General features: G+C 39.6%; 6 protein-coding genes across 6 annotated transcripts; 3 read left to right on the top strand and 3 right to left on the bottom strand.

Moving 5' to 3' along the window:
• Positions 1–4185: 4185 nt before the first annotated feature.
• PKNH_0707600 (conserved protein, unknown function) lies at positions 4186–6139 on the top strand (the record flags this gene model as incomplete). The annotated part of the gene is made up of 3 exons (XM_002258333.1): positions 4186–4291; positions 4441–4590; positions 4716–6139. The coding sequence occupies 3 exons, from the start codon at positions 4186–4188 to the stop codon at positions 6137–6139; spliced, it is 1680 nt and encodes a 559-aa protein (XP_002258369.1).
• Positions 6140–7267: 1128 nt separating this feature from the next.
• On the bottom strand, positions 7268–8449 carry PKNH_0707500 (uncharacterized protein; the record flags this gene model as incomplete). Its single annotated transcript, XM_002258332.1, has 1 exon — positions 7268–8449. One exon carries the CDS (start codon positions 8447–8449, stop codon positions 7268–7270), a length of 1182 nt encoding a protein of 393 aa, XP_002258368.1.
• A 2277-nt stretch (positions 8450–10726) lies between these two features.
• PKNH_0707400 (exoribonuclease, putative) lies at positions 10727–14701 on the bottom strand (the record flags this gene model as incomplete). Its single annotated transcript, XM_002258331.1, has 1 exon — positions 10727–14701. The coding sequence occupies one exon, from the start codon at positions 14699–14701 to the stop codon at positions 10727–10729; it is 3975 nt and encodes a 1324-aa protein (XP_002258367.1).
• A 2642-nt stretch (positions 14702–17343) lies between these two features.
• On the top strand, positions 17344–18858 carry PKNH_0707300 (apoptosis-related protein, putative; the record flags this gene model as incomplete). Its single annotated transcript, XM_002258330.1, has 7 exons — positions 17344–17409; positions 17538–17575; positions 17794–17858; positions 18007–18068; positions 18350–18412; positions 18556–18597; positions 18799–18858. The coding sequence occupies 7 exons, from the start codon at positions 17344–17346 to the stop codon at positions 18856–18858; spliced, it is 396 nt and encodes a 131-aa protein (XP_002258366.1).
• An 801-nt stretch (positions 18859–19659) lies between these two features.
• On the top strand, positions 19660–21375 carry PKNH_0707200 (GDP-fucose protein O-fucosyltransferase 2, putative; the record flags this gene model as incomplete). The annotated part of the gene is made up of 2 exons (XM_002258329.1): positions 19660–19848; positions 20095–21375. 2 exons carry the CDS (start codon positions 19660–19662, stop codon positions 21373–21375), a joined length of 1470 nt encoding a protein of 489 aa, XP_002258365.1.
• Positions 21376–21668: 293 nt separating this feature from the next.
• On the bottom strand, positions 21669–23516 carry PKNH_0707100 (conserved Plasmodium protein, unknown function; the record flags this gene model as incomplete). The annotated part of the gene is made up of 1 exon (XM_002258328.1): positions 21669–23516. The coding sequence occupies one exon, from the start codon at positions 23514–23516 to the stop codon at positions 21669–21671; it is 1848 nt and encodes a 615-aa protein (XP_002258364.1).
• Between the last annotated feature and the right edge of the window lie 231 nt (positions 23517–23747).

The raw sequence follows: 23747 nt of genomic DNA, 5'->3' as shown, positions 1-23747 counted from the left end.
TTTAAATATTTCGCTTCTTGGTAGAAACCTCCAGGAAAATGTCTCTTTTATGAGGGGGCGAGAAAAAAATAAAAGATGGTAAACGTGATAAATGGATTAGCGCGGGGACGATCGTGATAAGCATCATAAGCGTAGCAAGTACACCAAATAGAGAAGTCGGGAAAGCAAAAAAAAATAAAATAAAAAAAAAATAATAAACAAAATGGGATGAAGTGAAGGCAAATTTCGCTATGGCCAACGAACCATGCTGCGGGGAGGGGAAAACAAAATGTGTAAAAGATAGACTGTAACACAATTTTGCGTAGTGGTCCACTTTATGGCGTCATGCAAAATGGTACCACGAATCGCAATGCATGGTGTTGGAACGCACATAAAAAGTAGCAAAAGGGTACATATGAACCGGGGGCAGCACGGGAAGGAAAGGACAACACAGGTATACACAATTGAGGTAAAGGCAAAATTTTACGCGATGGGAGTATTTGATATGTAACACGTCGTGGGCGCTGAGGTGGCTACTTAATTGTTCAGCATTAAAAATGGAAATTACTTTCAATTAAAAAAAAAAAAAAAAAAAGTCCTACCTTATAAGAATGAATTATACAAATTCGATTAGGTTATCCTATGCAGTACGCTTAACAACGTTAGAAGGGAACAGAGTTAACATAAATGTAGTGTACCACACATGTATATGCTGATAAGTATACATTCCGTTTGTTTATTAACCATCACACGTGAGGGTAGGTGGGTAGATATAATCACATGAATAAATTTAAAGAAACGGAATTAAAAAAAAAAAAAAAAAAAAAAGACGGCGAATTACCCCAAAAAAAATGAAGCATTTTTTTTTTTTTTTTTTTAATTCCTCCAAACATATACACGAAAGTAGCTAAATGTATGTGTGGTGCGGTTTGCAGTATGACGTTGCAAAACAATCAATGTAGAGGATCGGAACAGTCTGTTATAAATGAACTCATAATGTACCATTAGAATCGTATGCATATGAAAGAAGACGCACTTTAAGGAGTAAAAAAAAAAAAAAAAAAAAAAAAAAAAAGACTTAATCTTCTGTACACACAAACATACAGCTTTGGCTCCTACGTATGTGTAAATATAACTACACGTGCACGTGGAAACAAGTCTAGTTAGCAAAAAAAAATGATGTAACAAAATCAGCGCTTTAGGAATTTTTTTTCTTTTCCGCGGAAACTATGAGCAAAAATTCAGTCACGGGGAGTGTACACATGCGATGCATTCTCAAACGGAAGAAAAAAAAAAAAAAAAAAAAAAAAAAACAGAGCTGTTTTGGCAGCACGAAAAAATGCATACATAGTACATGTACATATTAATGTACACTTGCACGTGCACCGCGAACGGACGAAGGTCGGAAGAGTGGCACGAGAAGTTCACTTAAAAGTATCTACATGTATAGAGCACGGTGGGTGTTGAAAAATGGGTATGAAAACGCAGACGAAGTATATATGCACATATACATTTTCACACTCTTGCCCTTTGTAGGAAATTTAAAAAAAGTAGGGCAAATTACAAAAGGTTATTTCAAAATGTTAACTTGGTAATATTTCCCTACAGGGTGCGGAAATTTCGAAGCAACATATCACAAAAGGGTTAATTCTTCGGTGTTAGTTGCTTGGAGTGACACTCCACATGTGCAACTGCTTTTATATATGAGTCACACGTTTGGGTATATGTACGGGAACGAAGCGACATACAGTTGTTTTGCAAATTTGTAGCTCGTGCCTATACGTACATAATGTATGCCTACGCGAGAAGCGCAATTAACGAGTACTAAACAATGCGGTATTGGCAGCAGGAATAAAGCAAATAATTGCAATAAAGCAGGGGAAAATGGCTAACAAATGCATACTTTAATTGTTTCTCCTTTTTTTTTTTTTTTTTTTATTACGTTATAAGAATTTTTTAAAATGATGATGAAAAGGCAAATTCATTTAAAATCTGATACAAATAGCTCCTACAAGGCGGATAAGCTAAATTTTTTATCATTTTAAAATTGTAGCGATGTCAATTTAGATTAATTTTTTTTATGCTAATTGGAAAAAAAAAAAAAAAAAAAAAAAAAAATGCCGCCACGCAAAAAGGTGTTTTATAAAAATTGTCAAGTTAGGAAATATATTCTACCTAAATGCGACCCGAAATTCAGTCGCAAAAATGGGGAAACTGGAAATGTATATTTTCACTTTATCATCATTTGAAGGGTGTTGATTCATTAAAAGATGACACTATAACAATGTATGGTATATGCTGACTTGTTCATTCTGTTACAATAGTACTATATTTTCCACTTCTTTTAAAAAGATAATTCTTGTATGCTCAGCCCTCATCCCCATATTTCCGTGTAAAAGTAATTTAGGGATAGCTGCATGGGTTCACGGAGGGGTGGTAACGAGAAAATGAAATAAATTGGTATTCCGAATGGAAGTGCAAAAAGGGAATATACCTTTTTATTTCCCATACTTCTCTTCTTTGTTTTTTTTACTATGTTTCTCCCGCCATGCTAGGCAATCCACTGTGAGCATAAAGTGTGAACGCAACAAAGGGGAAAAACGAACCAGGGCTGTACTGCTACCTGTGTTGTACAGGGGAAGAAGTAGTGCAACCTTGCACCTATAAGTGATCCACACGGCACGCCCCCTTACGGAACGGGCTTAGAAAGTGCGGAAATTAACGAAATGGGTCACAAAGAGGAAAAACGAAGTTCTGTACTGTCCATATGGAGAAACTGAACAAGCACGGTTTGTACGGAAATCGCAGCATAACAATGCACAAAAAAAAAAAAAAAAAAAAAAAACTCTTTTTAACCTGTTCTTCTGTTGTGAATACTGGTGGTGGTCATGCGATCGTCTAAGTATATGCTAATCTACCCGCTCACAAATTTTTCCTACGCACTGTTAAGTCGCCTTCCATTCTAAACGAACTTACTTATCCCCGATTTTTGCGCATAACATATGATCATGTTGCCTCGTCGGTAGCATATGGCTTAACCCCGCCCTCAGTGCACTCCAAAGGAGAATCACCTTAACAGGCATGCACTGGAACATGCACACATGTGGATGTACGCGGTGTGTGTGTTGAGGGGGGGGTTCGGCGCACCAACTGGGAGAGCACTTGTAAGGTGCAAAAAGGAAAGAAAAAAGAGACAACCGTGAAAGTAAGGGGGAAATGGTTCTTGAGTAGATATACCTGGAAATGAAACCGTGGATATGATAAATGTACACTGAACAGGAAAGCACATGTAGCTACGTAGATCATCAACGTAGGGGCCACATTTTCCTTGTTTGTTTCTTTCGCGATGTGGAGTTCTCATAGAAAAGGGAAAAAGAGAGCTTCGAATATATGTAACACTTTTTTGTAAGAACTAGTGGAACATTCCCTGAGCACCGGGAACGATAAAGACATTTTCCCTTTATTCAAAAGCCAACACGCGGTGAAAATCAATCCTTATTAAAAAAAGGGACCCAAATGGTACACCTCAAGCGAAAAAATTCACATGTATATGCTTTTTGCGACTTTGCGAGTGCATCATTTGGGCTCCGCGAAGTTGTAGCTACTACTTGGTTCATCTCCTCCGCCAGAAGATTAATATATAACTATTATAGGGGGGGAAAAAAAAAAAAAACTTCAAAAAATTAAGGCAGAACAGGAGAGAGGGAATTGCTTTTACACCATTTCCTTTCTGCTTCGAATAATTTTACACTGTAACTCTCTTTGGAAGTTCATTGTTGGCCGAAATGACTGCACATGCTAGGAGCCACAATATCTGTGTGTAAAAAAAAAAAAAAAAAAAAAAAAAAAAAAAGCCACGCACGCAGGGGTGAAGAAAGTAAACGCGCTTATATATACGTATATATATCCATGTATATATATGTGTGTATGTGTATGCGTGTGTGTGAATATCCTTCGCGTGAAGAACTTGTGCTTGCAGAAAAGTTACTCCAATTCGCTTATGGCCGCCCCACCAATTTGACCCAACACCACAAAAGAGAACTCTCCTTTTTGGCGAAATAGTCCTGCTCAATCCTCCTCTTTTGCTTCCACGCCTTTACTCCACCGCCTGTACATCCCCACGTTTCCTTTCTCTAGCAACGAAAGCAAAAAAGAACATGCAAGAAAAGATCCTCCAAAAAAATAAATTGGCACTAAATTGGAAAGATGTATAAGTTCCTGCTTGCTTGCTATGCGTTGACGAGTGTTTTTTTTTTGCCTAATGAATCGAAAAATATCGAAGGGAATTTAAACGTGTCCCCCGAACTGGACGGTATCTTTTTGTACATAAGAGGAGAGCCGCCATAGCGAAGGCGGCGCCGCATGTAACTGCTATATTCTCATCGTAGCTCTCCACGCCCATGTTGATCACGCCTATGTTGATAAATCCCATGTCGATAAATCCATCACTCCTTTCCACAGAAAACAGATATATTTCCCTGGACAAGAACAATATAAACGACTTCATCAAGGTGAAGGAAAACAATTTTCTGTTCAGTGTTACCTGCAGGACATCCAAATTTTTGAGCGGCGCGAAGAATTACGTTCTACGTACGGTGTCTTCCTCGTTGGGTAGGTATCTCGCGCTAATCGGAGGGATCCCCCCCCCCCTCCGCGCATTGTTAGGGGGGCCTTGCCGCACATTCGCAAGTACGGTCATTACACATACAGTTGTTGCACGTCTAATCGCTCTGCAGACCTGTTGGAATCGCTGCGGTCGGATCACGTGAACCCTGAGAATGTAGAGGCCCTAGAAGGCGTGGTGGAGAAGACATGGGACCGAGAAAACAAGGAGTTCCTAGAAACGACAAAAAAGCTAATCGAGCAGTACACAGATAGCGATCTGTTCATACTACAAATAGGACTGAACAGCATCGCATCAGCAATAATCGAGAAACCGGAAAATGTAATTTTTGTAGAGGAAGATGTAGAAGTGTGTAAGAATTATTTCATCCACAAAAATAATAGGTGTTTGTTACTGTTGAAAGGAGTGCAGTTCTACTGCAAAAAGGATGATGAGGGTGATGAACAAAAATACATACACGATACGCTTGACTTAATCACAAAAATTTACCAAAGTAGGAATAACCAAGTGATAGATGTGCTTATTGTAAGCCACAAGTATCCAGTGGCCTTGCTATACTATATGTACCCCTACATGGATTCCTCCACCTTGGTCATACTAATGGATAACTTAAACCACCAAATGAAGGAGGCCATTTTTGAGTACTACAATTTTATAGGCGAGGCAGATTTTTCCAAAAGTTTTGAGAAGCGCTTTTTTAATTCCTACGTGCAAAAAGAACATAATGATATAAGTACCCCTAATGAGAATGCTACCACTAAATATGAACTGAACGAAAATGCCTACATCTATAGCAAAATGAAACAGTCTCCATTTTATGTAATCACCTTGAACCCTAAAATTATGATGAACCCACCACATAATCGATACAGAGCTTTTATATCCAATGAGTACACCTCCTCCTACGAGACAGAAATAGCAAGAATGATAAAAGATATTGAAAAAATATTAAAGCTCAATGATACTTTCTACAGAAACAACAAAGCGTTAGTTCAAAATTATTTCTCCGTTATAAATGAATTCGAATTTGAATTCGATAATGATAATGATGAGCATGTGAAAAAACACGTGACAGAAATGTTGACATCTATACTGAATTCCTTTGCTACAACAGGAGATATAAATAAAAGCAATTACAAGTATGCCTTGGAGAATTTAGGAAACATATTCCGATTAATGCTTTTCAATATTTATAACAACTCAAAATTTAAGTTGCTTTTTACTCCCTTAATTGACTTTTTTAAATTATACATAAATAAGGATGACGAAAATTATATCGTGTATGAATTCTTGCTCTATGGATTAATTAAAAACTCCAGTCAGGTTGCCTCCTATGAGTTGAAGGAACTACTCTTCCTTGATGTTTTAAGAGATATTTCCAAAACGGTGAATAAACTCTCCATTGCTGAAGTTATTCAGGTCGTTACCAGACTGAATATCTTACTTAAGAAACTCAGATCCAGGGAAGACATTACACACGTTAAGGAGTACATCAAGCGCGAATTCAATATCGACTATATTAACAACGAGTTGTAAGTGATAGATGTAGGTGGGGAAGAAATAATATACATCTCTATCGTATTCTTCCATGGAATAGACTTACTTTCGCAATGGCCACAACTTTGTTTCTATTTATGCAACCTCTGTGTTTCCTTTTTTTTTTTTTTTTTTTTTTTTTTTTTTTTTTGTTTCATTTGGGACTGTGCAGAGGTGTGCTTCCATTCTTGCACGATCACACCCTGCATTTTCCAGTACACATTGTTTTGTTCAGACCTGCGAATTACACATCGATTGGCTCTCCCCACCCCCTTTTGTGTGTCCTTATCGCAGTAGAGGTTTGCTAACCCTTTTTTGTGTTTTCACATGTAGGATCCTTCACACGAAAAACTTTCAACGTATTCACTCTGTAGCAGTCGACTTTATCTGTTCATGTACTTATCGAAAAAAAGGGGACTCAATCTGCCCCCACCCCCTCTTTAATAGGGTCTTACCAGGTATCGTTATATACACCTGCGCGAGCTCAAATCCATCAGCGTTGTACTCACGTACATTGTAAGATAAATAGATGCTGCCACACAACACTATGCAATTCCAAGAAAAACGAAATTTAAAAAATCAGATAAAAGGGGAATACGAAGAAACTGCTCATCTGGCATATGAGGGGTTCCTTCCTCCATCTACTTTGTTGTCCCTTGTTTCTTTTCCCAAATTATTCGTAAAGAAGCTAAACAATTTGCCTCTACACGTGGCATAAAGTTAGGTGTGTTCAAATTCTTGTTGATGGAATATGCTAATGCATAAATGGGGGAAGGAGGCTACCAAAAGATCCACTACCAGCAATATACACACGCAGATTAGGTACAGAGTATGATGCACTTTTCCAGGTGCTACTCCTGAAGGAAGGGAAAAGCCCATTGGAGCTTATAATAAAAAAAAAAGCAGCAAAGAAAAAAAAAAAAAAAAAAAAAAAAACACCTTTTTCCAATTAAAGAAAAACAATTTACATAAACTGATGTAATTATAACTATAACTCATTTAACAATTTGGCTAGCTCACCCTATCCTTCCATTGGAATCCAATTTATTGGAGGCTCGGTCCACATTCTAGATTCAAACAATTGCTTCCTTTTCCATATATATGAGTCGCTCAGTTGTAGGTGGATCACTAATACCACCTTTTGCACGTGGAGTCCCAAAACACATGCTCAGACGGATAGGTCGGGGCTGGATATTTCGGCAACAGATTAACTGGGCAGATAGGAATAGCCTTCCGTACGTATTCACTTCTGTAGCTACTTTCCCCTTCAAAGGGTAATGACCTTGTTAACTTCGTTTCCTGCCTAGGCGGTAATTCCGGCAATGGCTTTGGACCAAACTCACTTCGGTAATTGCTCTCCCCTTCGAAGGGAAGAGACTTGGGTGCCTTCTGTTCAACTCTTGGAGGTAATTCCGGCAGTGGCTTTGGACCAAACTCACTTCGATAATTGCTTTCCCCTTCAAATGGAAGCGACTTTACCAATTTTGTCACTACCCTAGGTGGCAGGGGGGGTAGAGGTTTAGGTCCAAACTCGCTTCGGTAATTACTCTCCCCTTCGAAGGGAAGCGACTTTGGTGCCTTCTGTTCAACTCTTGGAGGTAATTCCGGCAGTGGCTTTGGACCAAACTCACTTCGGTAATTGCTCTCCCCCTCGAAGGGAAGAGACTTGGGTGCCTTCTGTTCAACTCTAGGAGGTAATTCCGGCAGTGGCTTTGGACCAAACTCACTTCGATAATTGCTCTCCCCTTCAAATGGAAGCGACTTTACCAATTTTGTCACTACCCTAGGTGGCAAGGGGGGTAGAGGTTTAGGTCCAAACTCGCTTCGATAATTGCTCTCCCCTTCGAAGGGAAGCGACTTGGGCACCTTCTGTTCAACTCTTGGAGGTAATTCCGGCAATGGCTTTGGACCAAATTCGCTTCGATAATTGCTTTCCCCTTCGAATGGAAGCGACCTCATCAACTTAGCATCTTGTCTAGGCGGTAGTTCCGGCAATGGCTTTGGACCAAACTCGCTTCGATAATTGCTCTCCCCTTCGAATGGTAATGGTTTTACTATTTTGGGGCATTTGTGGAATCCGCACGTGCAAATTTCATCTACACATAAGCCTGGTCGCTTACTGGGGGATTCCTTTCTTCTCTGTTCACTGTTTCTGTCCAAAGACAAAATTCTATTAGCATAGAAATAATCCTTTTCATTTGGTCTGCCATAGTCTTCCGCACACTCGGAGTAATCAGAATTGTCACAGTTTTTGTAGTCCTCAGGCACGAAATTAAATTTCACTTTGGGTTTCTCTGCAATTATTTCCATATTGAGTGTACTTATTGTGAAACACGGTTTAAAAGGGGTGCGCCCAAATGGGGAAGAAGATCACTGCAGAGTTTTTTTTTTCTTTTACAAAATGTAAAGTAGAGTTTTACGTGTAACACTACAATTGTGACAAAAATATATGTATATATACCCTTTGTTTATATCACTGTTAAAACAAAAAAAAATTATGCATCTTCTAATAAAAAAAAAAAAAAAAAAAAAAAGACTAAAGAAGGACGTAAGTAAGATGGCTAAAATTAAACATGAGGATATGATATATCTATGAACGAGGAGGGAGAAGTGTCAAATCATTGAGGGGTTGTGCCATTTCTACAAACTGGGCCAAGTGCATGCCCTTGCGGGGTAGGGAGGTAAACAAACACATGTATCTACAAAAGGGGGGGGGAACAGTTGTATTTGGACAATTGCAATGGTGAGAAGGGACAACACGTGACGCACCTTCACATATCGTGTCGTTGCAACTTCTATGTTACAACGGTTGGAACACAACCATGTGCTCATATAATACGTGCAATACACACTTATGCGCAAACTGTTGTGAGCCTCTTTTTTTTCACACACATAACATGTGACAAAAATGAAATAACGTCAAAAAAAAAAAAAAAAAAAAAAAAGGATAGCAAAAAAGTGAGAATTGTTAACAATTGAAAAATAAAGGAAAAACACGTTTAAGGAAATATGAATGTTACATTTTTTTCTTCTTCTGTCTCGTGTGAAAAACACAGCATTTTTTTTTTTTTTTTTTTTGCAAAAATCGGTGAAAAATTAGCTAAAGTGTGTAGATACAGCAACTTTTTTTTTTTTTTTTTTTTAATACATTTGTTAAAATGGTCAGGTAAAATAGTAGAATTATTGTTGTTTTTCAGGAAGCTCAGTGCAGGTGCAAAATGAAGTCAGAATTTTTTTATTAAGCTAAACATTGTATAGCTAAATATATACACTTTTTTTTTTTTCTTTTTTTCCCTTGCCCGTTCAGGTATAACAACTAAATGTAGCTTTTTTTTTTTTTTTTTTTTTTCCTAAAGGCAGCACAAAAGCAAAATTTAACCTGACCCGTTCATAACAATAAACTACTAATGCAACAGAGGTACATTTGCACACTTGGTTTTTATTTTCACTATGTCGAACAGAACAATCAGATCTAAGTCTTCCTTAGGGCAATTATTTAATCACCCCTTCGGGAGCACATTTCAGTGAAGCGAGGCTTCCCATTTTTCCAAAAAAAAAAGGCACATGGCGGTGTGCTCCATGCTGTACAGCTACAGGATTGTCTATTGGAAGCGTAACATGTGTAATCAATAAACAAATGGACAAACGCACAAATGCAAAAAAATGAGGCCATTTAAGCTTCAAATTAATGCTACTTGGACCACTTAGCCGACTTCCAAATTATGAAAATTGTAAACATGTGTGGGGGAGAACGTCATAAGTGGGGTTTATTTATGGGTCCATATTTTTGGAAATAAATGCATCTTTCCATGTTGCTCTTCAAGGGTACGGAACGAAGCATGCGCTTTAAATCCTTCTCGCGATGGCCATCAAATGAGGTTCGTCCGTTTTGCCTTTTTAAACTCGCAAAAAAGATTTCCATTCGTGCGAGCGGTCATAACCCCACAAAATGGGGAATAACAACTAAATTTATACATATTTCTATTTAAAAATGGTAAAATGGTTTTCATAATTCTTTTTTTTTTGTGTGTGTGTGAAATTGTGGCATATGTAAGTAGTTCACGTGTGTGCATATGGAAGGATGAATGCCAGCATACCCATACCAATGGTACAAGTGTCCACAAACACACACATGTATATATATATGCACGTACAACGCTTATTACTGCAAAACAAAAATTAACACAAAAAAAAAAAAAAAAAAAAAAAAATTGAAGATGATGAAAGATAACTTGAGAACCATTTGACATTACGTAAAAATGTTTATATATAAGGGGAATGTCTAAATGGTGGAACATTGTTCACACAAATAAATTTTACTAATAAATGCGTACTTCGACGTAACTGTTACGAAATAGTGTATATAGCTCAATGGATGCGCTTTCCATTATAGCAAAGTATGTAAAATGAAAAAAAAAAAAAAAAAAAAAAAAACAACAACTACAAAGAATGTTAATTTCTCATTCCCTTTTTACATTTGTTGTATAAAAAGAGGAAAGGCTAGCATACCATGCTTTTCGCTCTCCTATGGAATGTTACGCGCTGAGAGGTTATATCCTCGCAGACTCACATTTGGTTCTATTTGGATCAGTATTCCCTGTCATTGTACGGCACGGATCTGCCGTTGTAGTTGGCCTTCTTGTTAACCCCTGGTGCGCCATTTTGCGTGCTGCTCTTGAAGGTGTCTCGCTTGTGTTGGTTAACTTCGTGGTTATGACTGCTGTTATGGCTGCCATAGTTTCCATAACCAGTGTGGTGTTTGTAACTGCCATGGGTGGTGTACCCTCCGTGACTCCCGTACCCGCCGCGGTTCCCATCCTTGTACCTCACACTGTGGGAAGTGTTGGAGGGCGCGTCGTAGTTCGGATTATCCCTGCCAGATTGGTTTCTATGGGATGCATAGCTACTGTCGTAGGCGTTGTTATAGCTGCTCTCCTTCTTGCTATCGTATGTGTGTGCCGAGGCTGTATTTTTTGGGACCTTGTGCATAACCACGTTTCTGTAGCTCGATGGTGGGTAATTGTTGCCGTAACTGGAATTTTGATTTTGATAGGCTTGATGATTTTGGTGGCTCTGATAATTGGGGCCGTGGTGGTAGGAAGTATGGTTCCTGGGGGCACTCATATGAGAGCTGTAATTCCCGTTGGCGTAATTATTTCGGTGGTCCCGACCAGCGTGACCCCCGTAGCCACCGTTTCCGTAGCCTCCACTTCCGTGACCCCCTCCTCCGTACCCGCCGCTCCCGTAATTTATGACATGACTTCTGGATTGGCTACCCCTCGAGTAGGAGTATATATGGGGGTGGTTCGTACTTAGGCTGTTGAGGATCATCCTCTTCGCAGCGGGTGCATTGAATCTTTGTTTCCTTTCCTCGTTGTTGATGTCAAGCACGGTAAGCACCTTCCTTGGTCTCCTATGGTTTGGCAAAAGCGATGAGCGATGCTTTATAAGTTCGGGTTGGACAAAGAAAGCGCTATTACATGTGGTGGAGAAATTGGAGGAAAATTTAAAAATTTTCTTTAAAATGTTAACGTCACTGTCTTCGTGTTTGCAATTGAGATAGCCAAACAGGTTCATGTCTCGGTTGTTACTTATGGGGATGGTTAAATTCATATTCTTAAAAAGCTGATCGTATGCGTTTTCGCTGTTGTTGTCGCCTCCTTTCCGTTTTTGCTCGCTTTCTTCTTCCACATTGGTTGGTCTCTCGCTAACGGCCAGAGCCTCCCCCTCGGTGGTATTATCAGCGGGCGGATTAACATTCGCATTGTCGGTGCTGTTCATATCAGTATCGTTCTTCTTCTCACCCTCCTCCTTCATTTTCTTCACGTACGCCTTTATCGACTTGGTAATTTGCTTCGAAAGAGGGTGTGAACAGTTCATATAAATTTTGTTCATCCCTCTGCGATTCCTCTTCTTCTCTTCCTCAGTTAACGTGTCATTCAGCTCTCTGGCATGTTTGATAATCCTCTCCTTGTCTACAAAAGGGAGGAGGATAACCCACTGATATTTGTATTTCTTCCCGTTTTCCTCCTCTTTAAAGGTTTTCGGGTAAAAATCAATAATGGGGGAATCAGGTCGGACCATTAACTCTCTGTACCCCTTAGGTAGGCAGTGACTGGAATTCGATGGCAACACACAAAGTAACTGCTCAAGGGGGAGAATCGGTTCATCCTTTTGGAAGATAAAATTCACATTATCAATAATTAAATCTGATGACAGGGGTGCATAATAATAGGGATAATACCAATGCCACATGGGACAAGATTGAAAATAATATGAAAGCACCCAAGCCAGTCCTTCAATATATTTATATACCACTTCTTTCACAAAATCGTCTATATAGTCGGTTTCGTCTAAATGGAACTTGGCTTTGTAGTATTTTATTCTGATCACCTCTGGATTTTCATCACACCCAAGTTCTACGTCCTCTTTGGGGTGTTCACACTTGCCTGCCTTTTTGACAGCCTCTCTAAGGAGCATGTTAAATTCGTTAATATCGTTTATTCGTTTGGTTTCCATGTCTTCTATGTCGAACTGAAGGTCTCCTTTGGGGGGAGGATCCTTCGGTTGTGGTGCCTCCGCGTCGTTCTGTTCCTTACATTGTTCTGCTTCTCCATTGGGCTGATCCTTACATTGTTCTTCCTCCCCATTGGGCTGTTCCTTACATTGTTCTGCCTCCCCATTGGGCTGTTCCTTACATTGTTCTTCCTCCCCATTGGGCTGTTCCTTACATTGTTCTTCCTCCAACGATGCAGGGATTTCCTCCTCCATTACATTCTGCAAAGTCGACGGTTCGTTGTTGGTTGTCTGCTCCGAAATTGAAGACGACGCCGGCCGCACGAGGAAGTTGATGCTCTTCTCACCCTTCTTTTCCTTAAACTTGAAATTCCTGATTGGTTGCATGCTCTGTATTTTGGACTCATACAGCATTTTCTTATTCACGGGTGCGGGTTGCGATACCGCGGGGGGTAGTGAACTTCCTGATGGTGTCCCCGTTTGGTTGCCTATTACCGTGGAATCCTTAAACTGTACACTTCCCTCCCTATTTGAATTGCCACCTTCCCCTCCGACAATATCATAATCACGGCTATTCCCCGGACCATCCGTCAGCATCGCTGCGATGTTTCCCGAACCATCATTTTCCTCATCGGTGCACTTAACCCTCTTTAGGGAATCCTTTTGCTGATCCCTCTTTTCCCTTTTTTTCTTAAAATCGTACTGCGAAATGAATGTCTCTCTTTCCACCTCCGCGATGAAGGACACATATTTGGAAAAAGGCTTCAAATTAATCTTGCCCTCATTAATTAGATAATCTCCCAGAACGGGAAGAACCTTCTGGTATAGTAGAACAAGCTGGTCTATGCTTCCAGCGGCAATTGAAATGGAAGGCAAATGTGGGAGAAAATCATTTCCACAGAGAAAGCAAATAAAAATAAAATCATCAATGCACCTTTCCAAGTTGTAAGATGAATCGAAGAAAAATTCCTTCGATAGATACTCCCTCAAAATTGTTAAATCTAAAATTTGCAATTCGTTCCAGTTTTCATCATTAATTGAATAGTTTGGACTTTTGTTTATGTTAGCATAATGTGGGTCGTTATACTTGGTATATATTTTTTTCGTTTTTCTCATATGTGTGGTACAGAGAGGTAAATCCTGCTTACTCTTGAGCTTCCCCACGAAATCCTTATCTTGAACCTTTTCCTCCCCTTTAGAATCTAGAATAATTATTTCTCTTAGGATATAAAAATAGGGTTCATGACTAGCTAACGATAACATAATTAAGTCTGCGTCCATCCCGTGAATTACATGCCTGGTGTTAGGATCGTAACCAGGTTGACCCCTCTGTGATTTTATAAAATTATATATTTTATGTTCCCCTTCTCCACAAACATTAGCATCTGAAAAAATAACTACAATATTCTTCCACTTGTCATCATTTGTAATTTTATGCTCCACGAAATATTTCAAGGCAACTGACAATTCATACATGAATTGAGTCCCTGGGGTTATAATGTTACTGTCCCAGAAGGTGAACTCCTCTGGAACTTCTCGATTTTCTGATAAAAATTTTTCTCTCAATTCAATGTATGCTTTTCTTTCAATTTCTGAACAGAGGATAGATTTAAATCTTCGACTCCTCTGCTGGTTCATTTTAGCCTTTGGAGCTACTCCGTCAATGGCCATGTAAAGAAGTTTCCGGGGCTCAATTATATCAAACAAACGTTCTATGTACAAAAAAATATTTAGAAATATTTCTTCGTTACTTTTGGCTCTCCTGCTATTATCACTATGGGAGCACAAGTGGATTATTCCATTCATGTCAAGATACAAATTATCGAAGTAGCCATTTATGTTGTCTGAGCAGTGGTTTTCATCTGTGTTGTTTACATAATCGCTCAGATCTGGTACTCTATAGGTAGCCTTTCCCTCCGCATCACGGTGTCCATCCTGAATCTTCGTTCTCCTTGCGTACACATCGCTGTCTCTGGTCTCGTAGGTTGCTTTGGCTATTTTTGGGTACCTCGTAACCAGCCATCGGTAGAAGGTGGGTACTCCCATGCTTCGCGCGCCTTTTCTCGTCTATCTTTTCACCTACTCGGGTGGAAATTTTTTTTTTTTTTTTTTTTTTTTTTTTTTTTTTTGGGGTTCACTATATCTCCGGCTTAGTCTCTTCCCCGTGGAAACTTCTTCCGGAGTTCCTTTTTTTTCTAACTTGGAAAGAAATATACTTCCCTCAGAACTTTTTTTATCTCTCCCTTTATGGTAATTTTTTTTTTTTTTGGAGCTGTTACTGCTCAAAAGGAAAAAATATATATATATGTTGCCCTATTTACTTATTAAAATTATGGGAGGCTATACGGATAAGTCCTTTGCACACTGAATTAAATAATTTATTTTTTTTTCAAATAGAGAGTGGTCTATTCTGTCACTACGTGATGATCTGAATGGTAAAAATATGTGCTCTGCATATCTTTTTACTGTTCCATTTTTCACACGACTCAATTTTCCTCTCGTACATATATGGGTAGGTGTACATAGGGAAGATGGCCTTTACGCGCATCATATGTGTTGTGTGCGTATGTACATTCACGTACTGGTGGAATATAACTGGGTTGACCTCTCAAAAATAAGGGTTTGAAAAATATTTTCGTGAATTCTTGTGATGGGCATATACGTGGTAAGATCTGTGCGCATGCGCGAAAGGGGGGTTCCTTTGCAGGAAGGGAAGGTGTCTTTTCCACGTTACACGTAGGTTCAGCCTAGACACGTGCTTAACCGTTGCTCGTAATATTGTGGATCTCTCGGGATGTTATATCCCCGTGTAGTGTTATCTACGTCTGCACGCGCGGGTGACTATAAAAATGTGGATACTCGCAAGCCACGTTTTTTGTGTGCAGGTGGCATAAGCTTCGTCAAAATGATTAAACAGTTACTGTCCTAAGCATATGCTTTTAATATGTAGTTGTATGTGCATTTATTTGCGCTTTGTTGAGCACCGCTCTGCGTAAATCTGTGTGAACAGCTTTGGTGACTTCCTTAGTTATCACTTGGGCGCTCGATAGGGTTGCAAAGTCCAGTGATGCATCGCTGCGTCACTTCTTCATTACCCCTCTAAGTTGTACAGTCCGGGGTGGCGTCTCCCGATGGCGTGCTTCCACAACTGCGTAACCGGGGCTCCAAATGAGGGCGGAAAAAACTGAAGCACTTTTTCCCTCCTGAGAAAATTGGCACGTCGGTTAGTAAATGGCAAAAGGGAAGATGGCACTGTACGTCTTTCAATATACGGACTGGAGGGCGTGTACATGTAACATTGGGGGGGGATGTCCGCTAGTTAATGCGCTCTTACATTAACTGCCTGCTGTTCACGAATTTTTTTTTTTTTTTGAAGAATTTTAAAAAAGAATTTAATCTCCAATATGAAACCAACTTCACTTCGTTTCCCTTCGTTTCTTCGAATTTTTTTTTCTTTTTTTCTTTTTTTCTTTTTATCTCCCTGAATGAATTTTATTTTCATCCAAATTGGAAATGCTTGGATTTGTCACGTACCTCCGAGAATGGTTCGGAGTAAGATGTTCGTCCCTTAGCATGCGTGAATGGGGTATTTACTACTCCAGTGGGAATCTTCAAATATGCGCATAGGCACACTTGCGAAATGGTTGATAAGTAATGTAAGCTTGTTCAGTTCACGTTCGCCTCAATGGCTATTTCCCGCTTTTAGCGCGTCAAATATCTCTTCACTTGATAAACGGGAAAATTGAATCTCCACCTGGGGGAATATAGATATAAACATATATATTCAAAAATATACATACAAATATATACATATATAATATGCTTATATATATATGTATATAATGCTTTTCTCGAAGTGCCTTTTTTTTGAAATGCGCCAGCCCGAATGAATATGAGGCCTTAAAAGCGTGCGGCTATTTTGGTATATATGCAACTAGCTTTTTTGAAAAAAAAAAAAAAAAAAAAAAAAAAAAAAAAAAAAAAAAAAACATAGTATAAGTATATAGAGCGCACATTTCGCGTACATATAGCATACATAAGCACATCATGGACCAGTGCAAAGGCGGAAACTAATCTTACGTTTCACCCGACTGCGCCAAGTACAGTTAGGTTCTGCAGAAGCTCCACCTGCAATTCTTTTAAGTCAGGGCAAATCAAATGCTTCTCTGATTGGCCTGATGACATTTGTGATGATCTATCCGTTCCCATAAGAGAGCTATAGTACGGGGAATGCGGAAAAACTGCAATAAGAGGGGCTAGTACAGCAAAAAGTATTATGTTATTGCCTCCCCCTAATAGAATTCATCTCGGGGAAATTTATCACCTTTGGGGTTGTGTGACTGTATGTATATAACTGTTGGTCCCTTTAAACCATTTGTTCTGGAAAAAAAAAAAAAAGAGGAACAGTTTGTCGCTAGCTTTTTTTTTTTTTTTTTTTTTTTTTTAACCTACATACATGCAAGGGGGAAAACGGGAGGATAAATCTTTGTAACATCGCACCCATTTCATTTCGTTGTAAAGGTTGCTGCATAATCTGCTGTATATTATATGTTACCCCTTTTTCTTCCACTTCTTATCTCATTTTGTTTTTTTTTGTCAAACAAACGATCCCCCCCCCTTTGCTATTTTGCAAAAAGAAAAAAAGCTAACTGACGCACAAACACTTTCGTCACTGACTTTTCCAAAAAATGAACGCTGAAAAGGCTGAAGCGAACTCCAGGCTTCTGGAGCTTTCGAAGAGGAACCTGGAAAATGTAGGCCCTCCGTTGTGTGTCTCCCCTTTCCGGAGTACACACGCAGACATATGTTCCCATCTGTATGCGCTCATTCCTCGTGCGCACACATTACATGGGTGCTTGGCTGTCTTTCCCCCCTTTTGTAGAAAACCAAGAAGGAGCTGGAACAGAAACAGAAGCAGGAGTAAGCATACGTGGCCCGAGCTTGCTAGCCCCCCTCCCCTTAATCAAAACGCACACAACGATTACACCTATATATGATTGTGCACTTTCACATGTTTTGTTCGGCTTTCTCGTGCAACTCAACAACTGTGCCGAATGATGTTCAGCCATGTATTCCCAAATAGGCACACTTCAGGTGTAACAACTCACATACATCGTATTTTTCATTCATTGTGATAGGGAACAGCAGGAGCAGAGGAGGATCATCATGAAGTCTCTGTTGACCCCGGATGCGCACGCACGATGTAAAGAAAGAGGCGTCCTTCTAAGAGTGATGGGCTGGAAAGAGAGGCAATATCGGAAGGACTAGCCTCGCCGACAAGTATAACTAGTGAACAAAAGCCTAGTGCAATTTTAACTCACCCCAACCGCTCGCCACTTTTTACTTTTCAGTGTCAAGGATAGCCATTGTGAAGGAAGAGAAGGCCAGACGAATCGAGGACATAATAATAAGGGTAAAAGCTAAGGGACGGGAAAAGAAAGAAAAAGAGTGAAACAAAAAAAAAAAAAAAAAGAAGGGACATGAAAGGAGTTAATTTAACAGAATATGCATAATGACTCTTTCACCAACGTTGTAAAAAATGGAGTCTTCTCCCTCGGTTCCTTTTCTTCGCATCGCTATAATTTGAAAAAAAAAAAAAAAATTCCAATGACTAACGTTTCAATGAGGTAATGAAGTATTTACATGTACACATGCCCCACATGTTCCTACCATTTATTCCCTTTTTTCTTTCAGAATAGCCAAATGGGTATGCTCCAGAGAAAAATTGATGACGAGCAGCTAATAAAAATTATCGAGGTTTGTTCGCACGTCTACCTTTGTTTCTGTTGTATGCACATGCACAACGTTGTAGAGCCTCATTTGTTTTTCTTCATTTTTTTGCTTGTTTTCCTTTGTTTATTTGTTTCATTTTTGCCCCAACATTTCTCCTCCCTCTGCAGCAAGTGAGCGAGCAAATTTACAAAAAGGAACCAGTGATAGAAGTAAGTCATCGCGGACAGTTCGAATGAGTGCATATATGTGTGTGCACATCATTTAAAAAAAAAAAAAAAAAAAAAAATTCCCTCCATGTCAAGTTATTTTCCATGTTTTCTAATGGCCCCCCAGGGTGAGGGTTCCACCCGTGCGTGACTGCGTAGTTCGTTGCTCAAAAAAAAGCGACATACATAATTTTTTCTGTGCAGATAAGACGAAGGAAACAGTTCGATGACGATGATGACTTCAACGAAGAGGACTATACGTGAATGCGGGCAGTTGCGACATGGATAATTTTTTTTTTTTTTTTAAATAATGTGCAGAATAAATTCATCCTTTGTTGCTGCCCGTGGTTTGGTTGTATGCAAAAAGAAGGGGAAAAGGTAGAACGCTGAAAATGACTTTTATCAAGTGTTTCCTTTTTCCTCTGCTTTTGCTAAATTTTGTCAGTATAAAGCTAGTTCATGTGAAGTATATTATTCTTTCCATTTTCCTATATTTCATTTTATCCCCCTATGTTTTTTTTTTTTTTTTTTTTTTTTTTTTTCGATTTCGGGCTTTCATCGTTTTATGTTGTTCCCACACGCTTTCCCACTTTTTATGCCCAACGTTTTTATTCCCACCTCCCCAAATTAACACCAACCATTTTAATTAATATGTGTCCCCTGTTCTACCTCGCCCTCTAAAATTTATGTGTCTCAAGAGGATTATCAACCCCCCCCCTTGTTAGAAGTCTGCCGTAGACACCTCCGCCCGTTGCGTGATTTAGCCAAACTTGGGTGGCGCAAAGGAAGTCCAAAGAGAGACCTTTCTTTTTCTGTCTTCGTCCCCTTTTCCCTCCCACACCCCCGGAGAAGTTTAAATAGGGTCATTTGGGGGGGGGAAAAAAAAATATATTACCCCATTTGTGGATGCACAAATAAAGTGTGCCATTATCTCAGTTTGCAACGCTCTTACTTTAAGTAGTAAGATTTCCTTATCTCTTCAGATTCCTCCCTCCTAACCAATCATTAAGCCTTGCGTGCTTCCTTTTTTTTTTTTTTTTTTTTTTTTTTTTTTTACCCGTACCCATGAAGGGCAGAACGCACATTTGGGTTGCCCTCCTATTGGTTTGCCTAACCCCGCGTTTTAAAAATCTAGACAAGGATGTTTCTTCTCCTGTATGCAGAACTGATGATGTGTACACGGGTGATGCTTTTTTCCCTTTCAAGAAGAAAAAATACATCCTCTATGATGTGAACCTCGGAGAAGGCTTCAATGTATGTGTTGATCATGAGTGAGGGATTATAGGGGGTCATTCTTTGGGCGATTAGCAGAAGTAGCTGATTCGCTCAGAAAGAGATCCCCCAGAAGGGTTGCGCCCTCCCCCTCGTCGTAACAGAATTTCGTATGAATGCTATGCAATGAGTAATCCACTTTTGCTCACGTTTACGCCCCTTCCACTACACACATACGCAAACACACATACACAAACACACATTGCGTATATATAAACACGCACGCAGCTGCAGAAGGAAGTACTGTACCGAGTGGCGCTTGCCGTGTACTACCTCAACCAGGAGGTGCGGACACAAGTGCATTATCTTGTGTTGCCCCCCTGGTGCTACCTCACCCACTGGGGAAGGGAGAAAAAACACAACAGAATTAAGTGGAGCGTTTTCTTCAACATGAAGGTTTTGCAAAATGTGATCCCCGTGATAGAGTACACTGAATATGAAAAAGAGTTTGGGCCACACGCGGACTACATTCTTTCGTATCGACATTTCATTGGAGATTGGTCCAAAATGAACGAAAAAAAGAGTTTCCAATTTCTGGACATAGAGAAATGTCACGTGGAAAATTATAAATTGAAAAAAAATTTATGTAAAAATTGTGACTATAAATATTCAGTTGTATATTCAGGAAATTGCGCAAATGTCAAGGGAAAAAAAACAGAATGTTTAGAATTTTTTTTTATAACTAGCTATTTTGTAAGCTCCACTCTTTCAGACATATTTCACTACGACATTGATTCTGTCCTTATCAAACATGGCAGCAACATACTGGTGTCTTTTGTGAACGAATTGGTGGAAGCAAATTTGGAGGATGTTCTCCCATACAGTGAAGATTTAATAAATGAGGGAAACCAGTTTGTTGAAAAAAATTTTAAGTCCAATAATAACTACATAAGTTGCCATCTCAGGTATACGGACTTTAGGAAAATCTCCACATATGATGTCTCGCCTATAGAAATTTCCCTTTTAAAATTGCTTTACATCATGTTTTTGCGAAAAAGTAGCATAATTTTTGTTTCAACTGATGAGAAAAAGCAAGTTAAAAAAGTGATTGATAGGCAATTTTCTCAGTATAAAAATTTTTTTTTTTTTTACGAAAATGAAAAGTTGCACACAGGACAGGTTGCTATAATTGATCAGTGGATTTGCATACGTTCAGGAACATTTGTGGGGAATATCTTTTCAAGATTTAGCATGCATATAAAATGGGAGCGATCTTTAATTGGTAAGGGTGGTCAAGATCACAATTTGGATCTTTGCGGTTACAGTATTAACACTGATGAGGGGTTGCGAAAAAAATATTCCGATATTCAAGATACACACCTCGATGAGGAAGCCTTGCAGAAGCTGCACCCCTTGTACATGCGCCTATCGCAAACAGATAAAAAATTCCTCAGGACCATTTGCTACGACTTTGCGCATCACTACCCCCAGAATGTGAGCATCTACCGCAGGGGGTATGTGCCTCCTGAGTTGTGGGGGGTGAGTAACGGCGGCAAAAAAAACGCTTAAAATAGTTGACTTCATTGGCTACAATAGCTGCCCTTGTGCCCTAAAACACTTTCTGGAAGAAATCGGGCTGCCTATATGCACGAGCCAGAGCACGAATGTACTGATGCGAAGAGGGACAGTCGACCCACCTACCACTTCCTGAAAGGATGTATAATCAATCCGCTATCTCCCGCAGGGGATGCTTCACTCGGGGGTTAAGTCGTCCTGGTGCCTACCTGTTGTCTACCTTTTCGGCGTGTAGTCACTAAAACGCAATGTTGTGTAGCTCCCCGTGGCCCGATCGTTGGTTCCAACTAACTCATGCTGAAATACTTAGTGCACTCAGAGTGGTCATACTCCCGGTGGGAATCCTTGTTACCAAAAAAGGAATCTACCTCTTGACACGTTCGAAAGTTAATGTCGTGGGATTTGTTCCTGTGGACATTCGGATTCTTCTTCTGGAGGGTGTAACCAACATCGTTCGGAGCTCCGCTTGGGTTATGGACCTCGACATGGTAATCTTGAGAAGCGTCTGGGGATAGGCCTTTCCACCTTGCCTGGTTAGGTACCTTCTCCAAAAGGGCGTCTCCTTTGGCCCCTTCATGACTCACCCTGTTGGCGCCCTTTCTGTTCAGTACTATCTGTACAATGTGGGAAAAAATGCAGTTTTCATAAATCTCATTCATGACATGTTCGCAGTAGTAAATGGACTCGTATTTGCAATTCTTGTAAATCTGGTTGAGGAAGACCTGTATGATATTTAATTTGGAAAGGAAGAGAGCATATAAAAAAAAAAAAAAATTAAAAAAAAATATGAACAGAATGTAATATATGCCTTTATAATTTCGCAAATTTAAAATATGCATTTTGGCTAGCTCGTAAGGTGGGACCAAAGGAACGGCATTGTTGTAATAATAAACGGAGAAAAGGATGTAAAAATTTATAAGTAAATTTACACACAAATTAATTACGTAGGGAATGAAGAAAAAAATGTATTTGATGTAATTTATTTTATCGCTACATTTCTGGATCATTAATGAGTGGATGTAGTTTTGATTATACTTCATGTAATTGCTAATATTGTAAATGTTTGAATAAATTGAGTTTCCAAAAATGTTGAAAATATTTTTTCTGTCCATTTCCACACAGTGGTAATTGGGGATGTCTCCCCCTGGGGGAATATTCAATTCTTCGTATAAATCATCGTTATTTATAATTACGGAAACTGCACGCTTTGTGGGGGCCAACGCGGCGTCTTTATCTGTGTGTGGATTGCTCCATAACCCGTTGTTGCGGAGGAGGTTACTCTCCCATGCCTGGTTATCAGAGGTTGATTTCTTCGGTACCCCCCTGGCCCTCTTTCCTCTTTCCGCCTTCTCCCTCGGGTGCCCAATTTCCTTGAGGAGCTCGCCACATTTCGTTGGTGTACCGATTTCCCCCCACTTCGTGTAGCTGTTCCTACTTATATACTTGAATATGTGTGTAAATTTGTTGAAAACTTCATCAGCGTGGAGTAGCACCATGTGGTCAAATTTCCTGTCCAAGTGGCTAAACATCTTTTTACACCCCTCGATGAGAGTTTCTGTGTTCCGATAAATTTCTTTGTTTTTCTCTCGTATGTACACATTGTACAACATTTGCAGGATGATTAGGCACATCACATCCACATGGTGGAGAAACGTTTTGTATGTAAGAAAAATGATATATAAATTTAGCAGGCAATAGGCCAAAACGGAAAACGTGGAGAAAACGTGGAAATGAATTTCACACGGGTGATAATGTGTGTTGGCACCCCACGGAAATCTAACCATTGTCTGCACGCGAAATAACAGGCATATACATAACAGTAAAAAAAGAATATACGCAAGGTAAAGGAGGTATGTTTTACTTTTCCCAATCGGGTTAAGAAACCAAGTCCCCTTTGGCACCTCGTTCTCATATTTCACTATACATTTCAGGTTCTTGTATATTTCATAAAAATGGATATAACTTGAGAAGGGCGAATTGTCGAATAGGTTTGTTTTTATGTTGTGCAGCTCCCTCAGCAGGAGCTCTTTCCTGTCCTTGTGGCTATCCCTGTGCTCTGCAGCGTCCAGGGGGTCCCACCCGGGCCTCTCCGTGCAGATTAGCTCCACGCTGCTCTCCCTCTTCTGCGCCTCCATGCTCGGCTCGCGAGGAGGGGGGAGGCAACAAATGAATAATATGCAAATAAGCGGAAAGTCAACAGTGGGGAAACGCCAGTGTGCCAAAAAAATAAAATAAAATAAATCCAAGTCAAGCCAAGCAGAGCAACCGCGGAGGAAATGCGGAAGTTGCTTTATTCCCCCTACAGCGCAGCAACAATGAAACAAAAAAAAAAAAAAAAAAAAAAAAAGAAGAAAACGAACAAGCGA

Source organism: Plasmodium knowlesi (assembly GCF_000006355.2).
Source record: "Plasmodium knowlesi strain H genome assembly, chromosome: 7".
In the NCBI taxonomy this organism is placed as follows: domain Eukaryota; phylum Apicomplexa; class Aconoidasida; order Haemosporida; family Plasmodiidae; genus Plasmodium; species Plasmodium knowlesi.
Note: the sequence above shows the minus strand (reverse complement) of the source record. Positions and strands in the feature narration are given on the sequence as shown.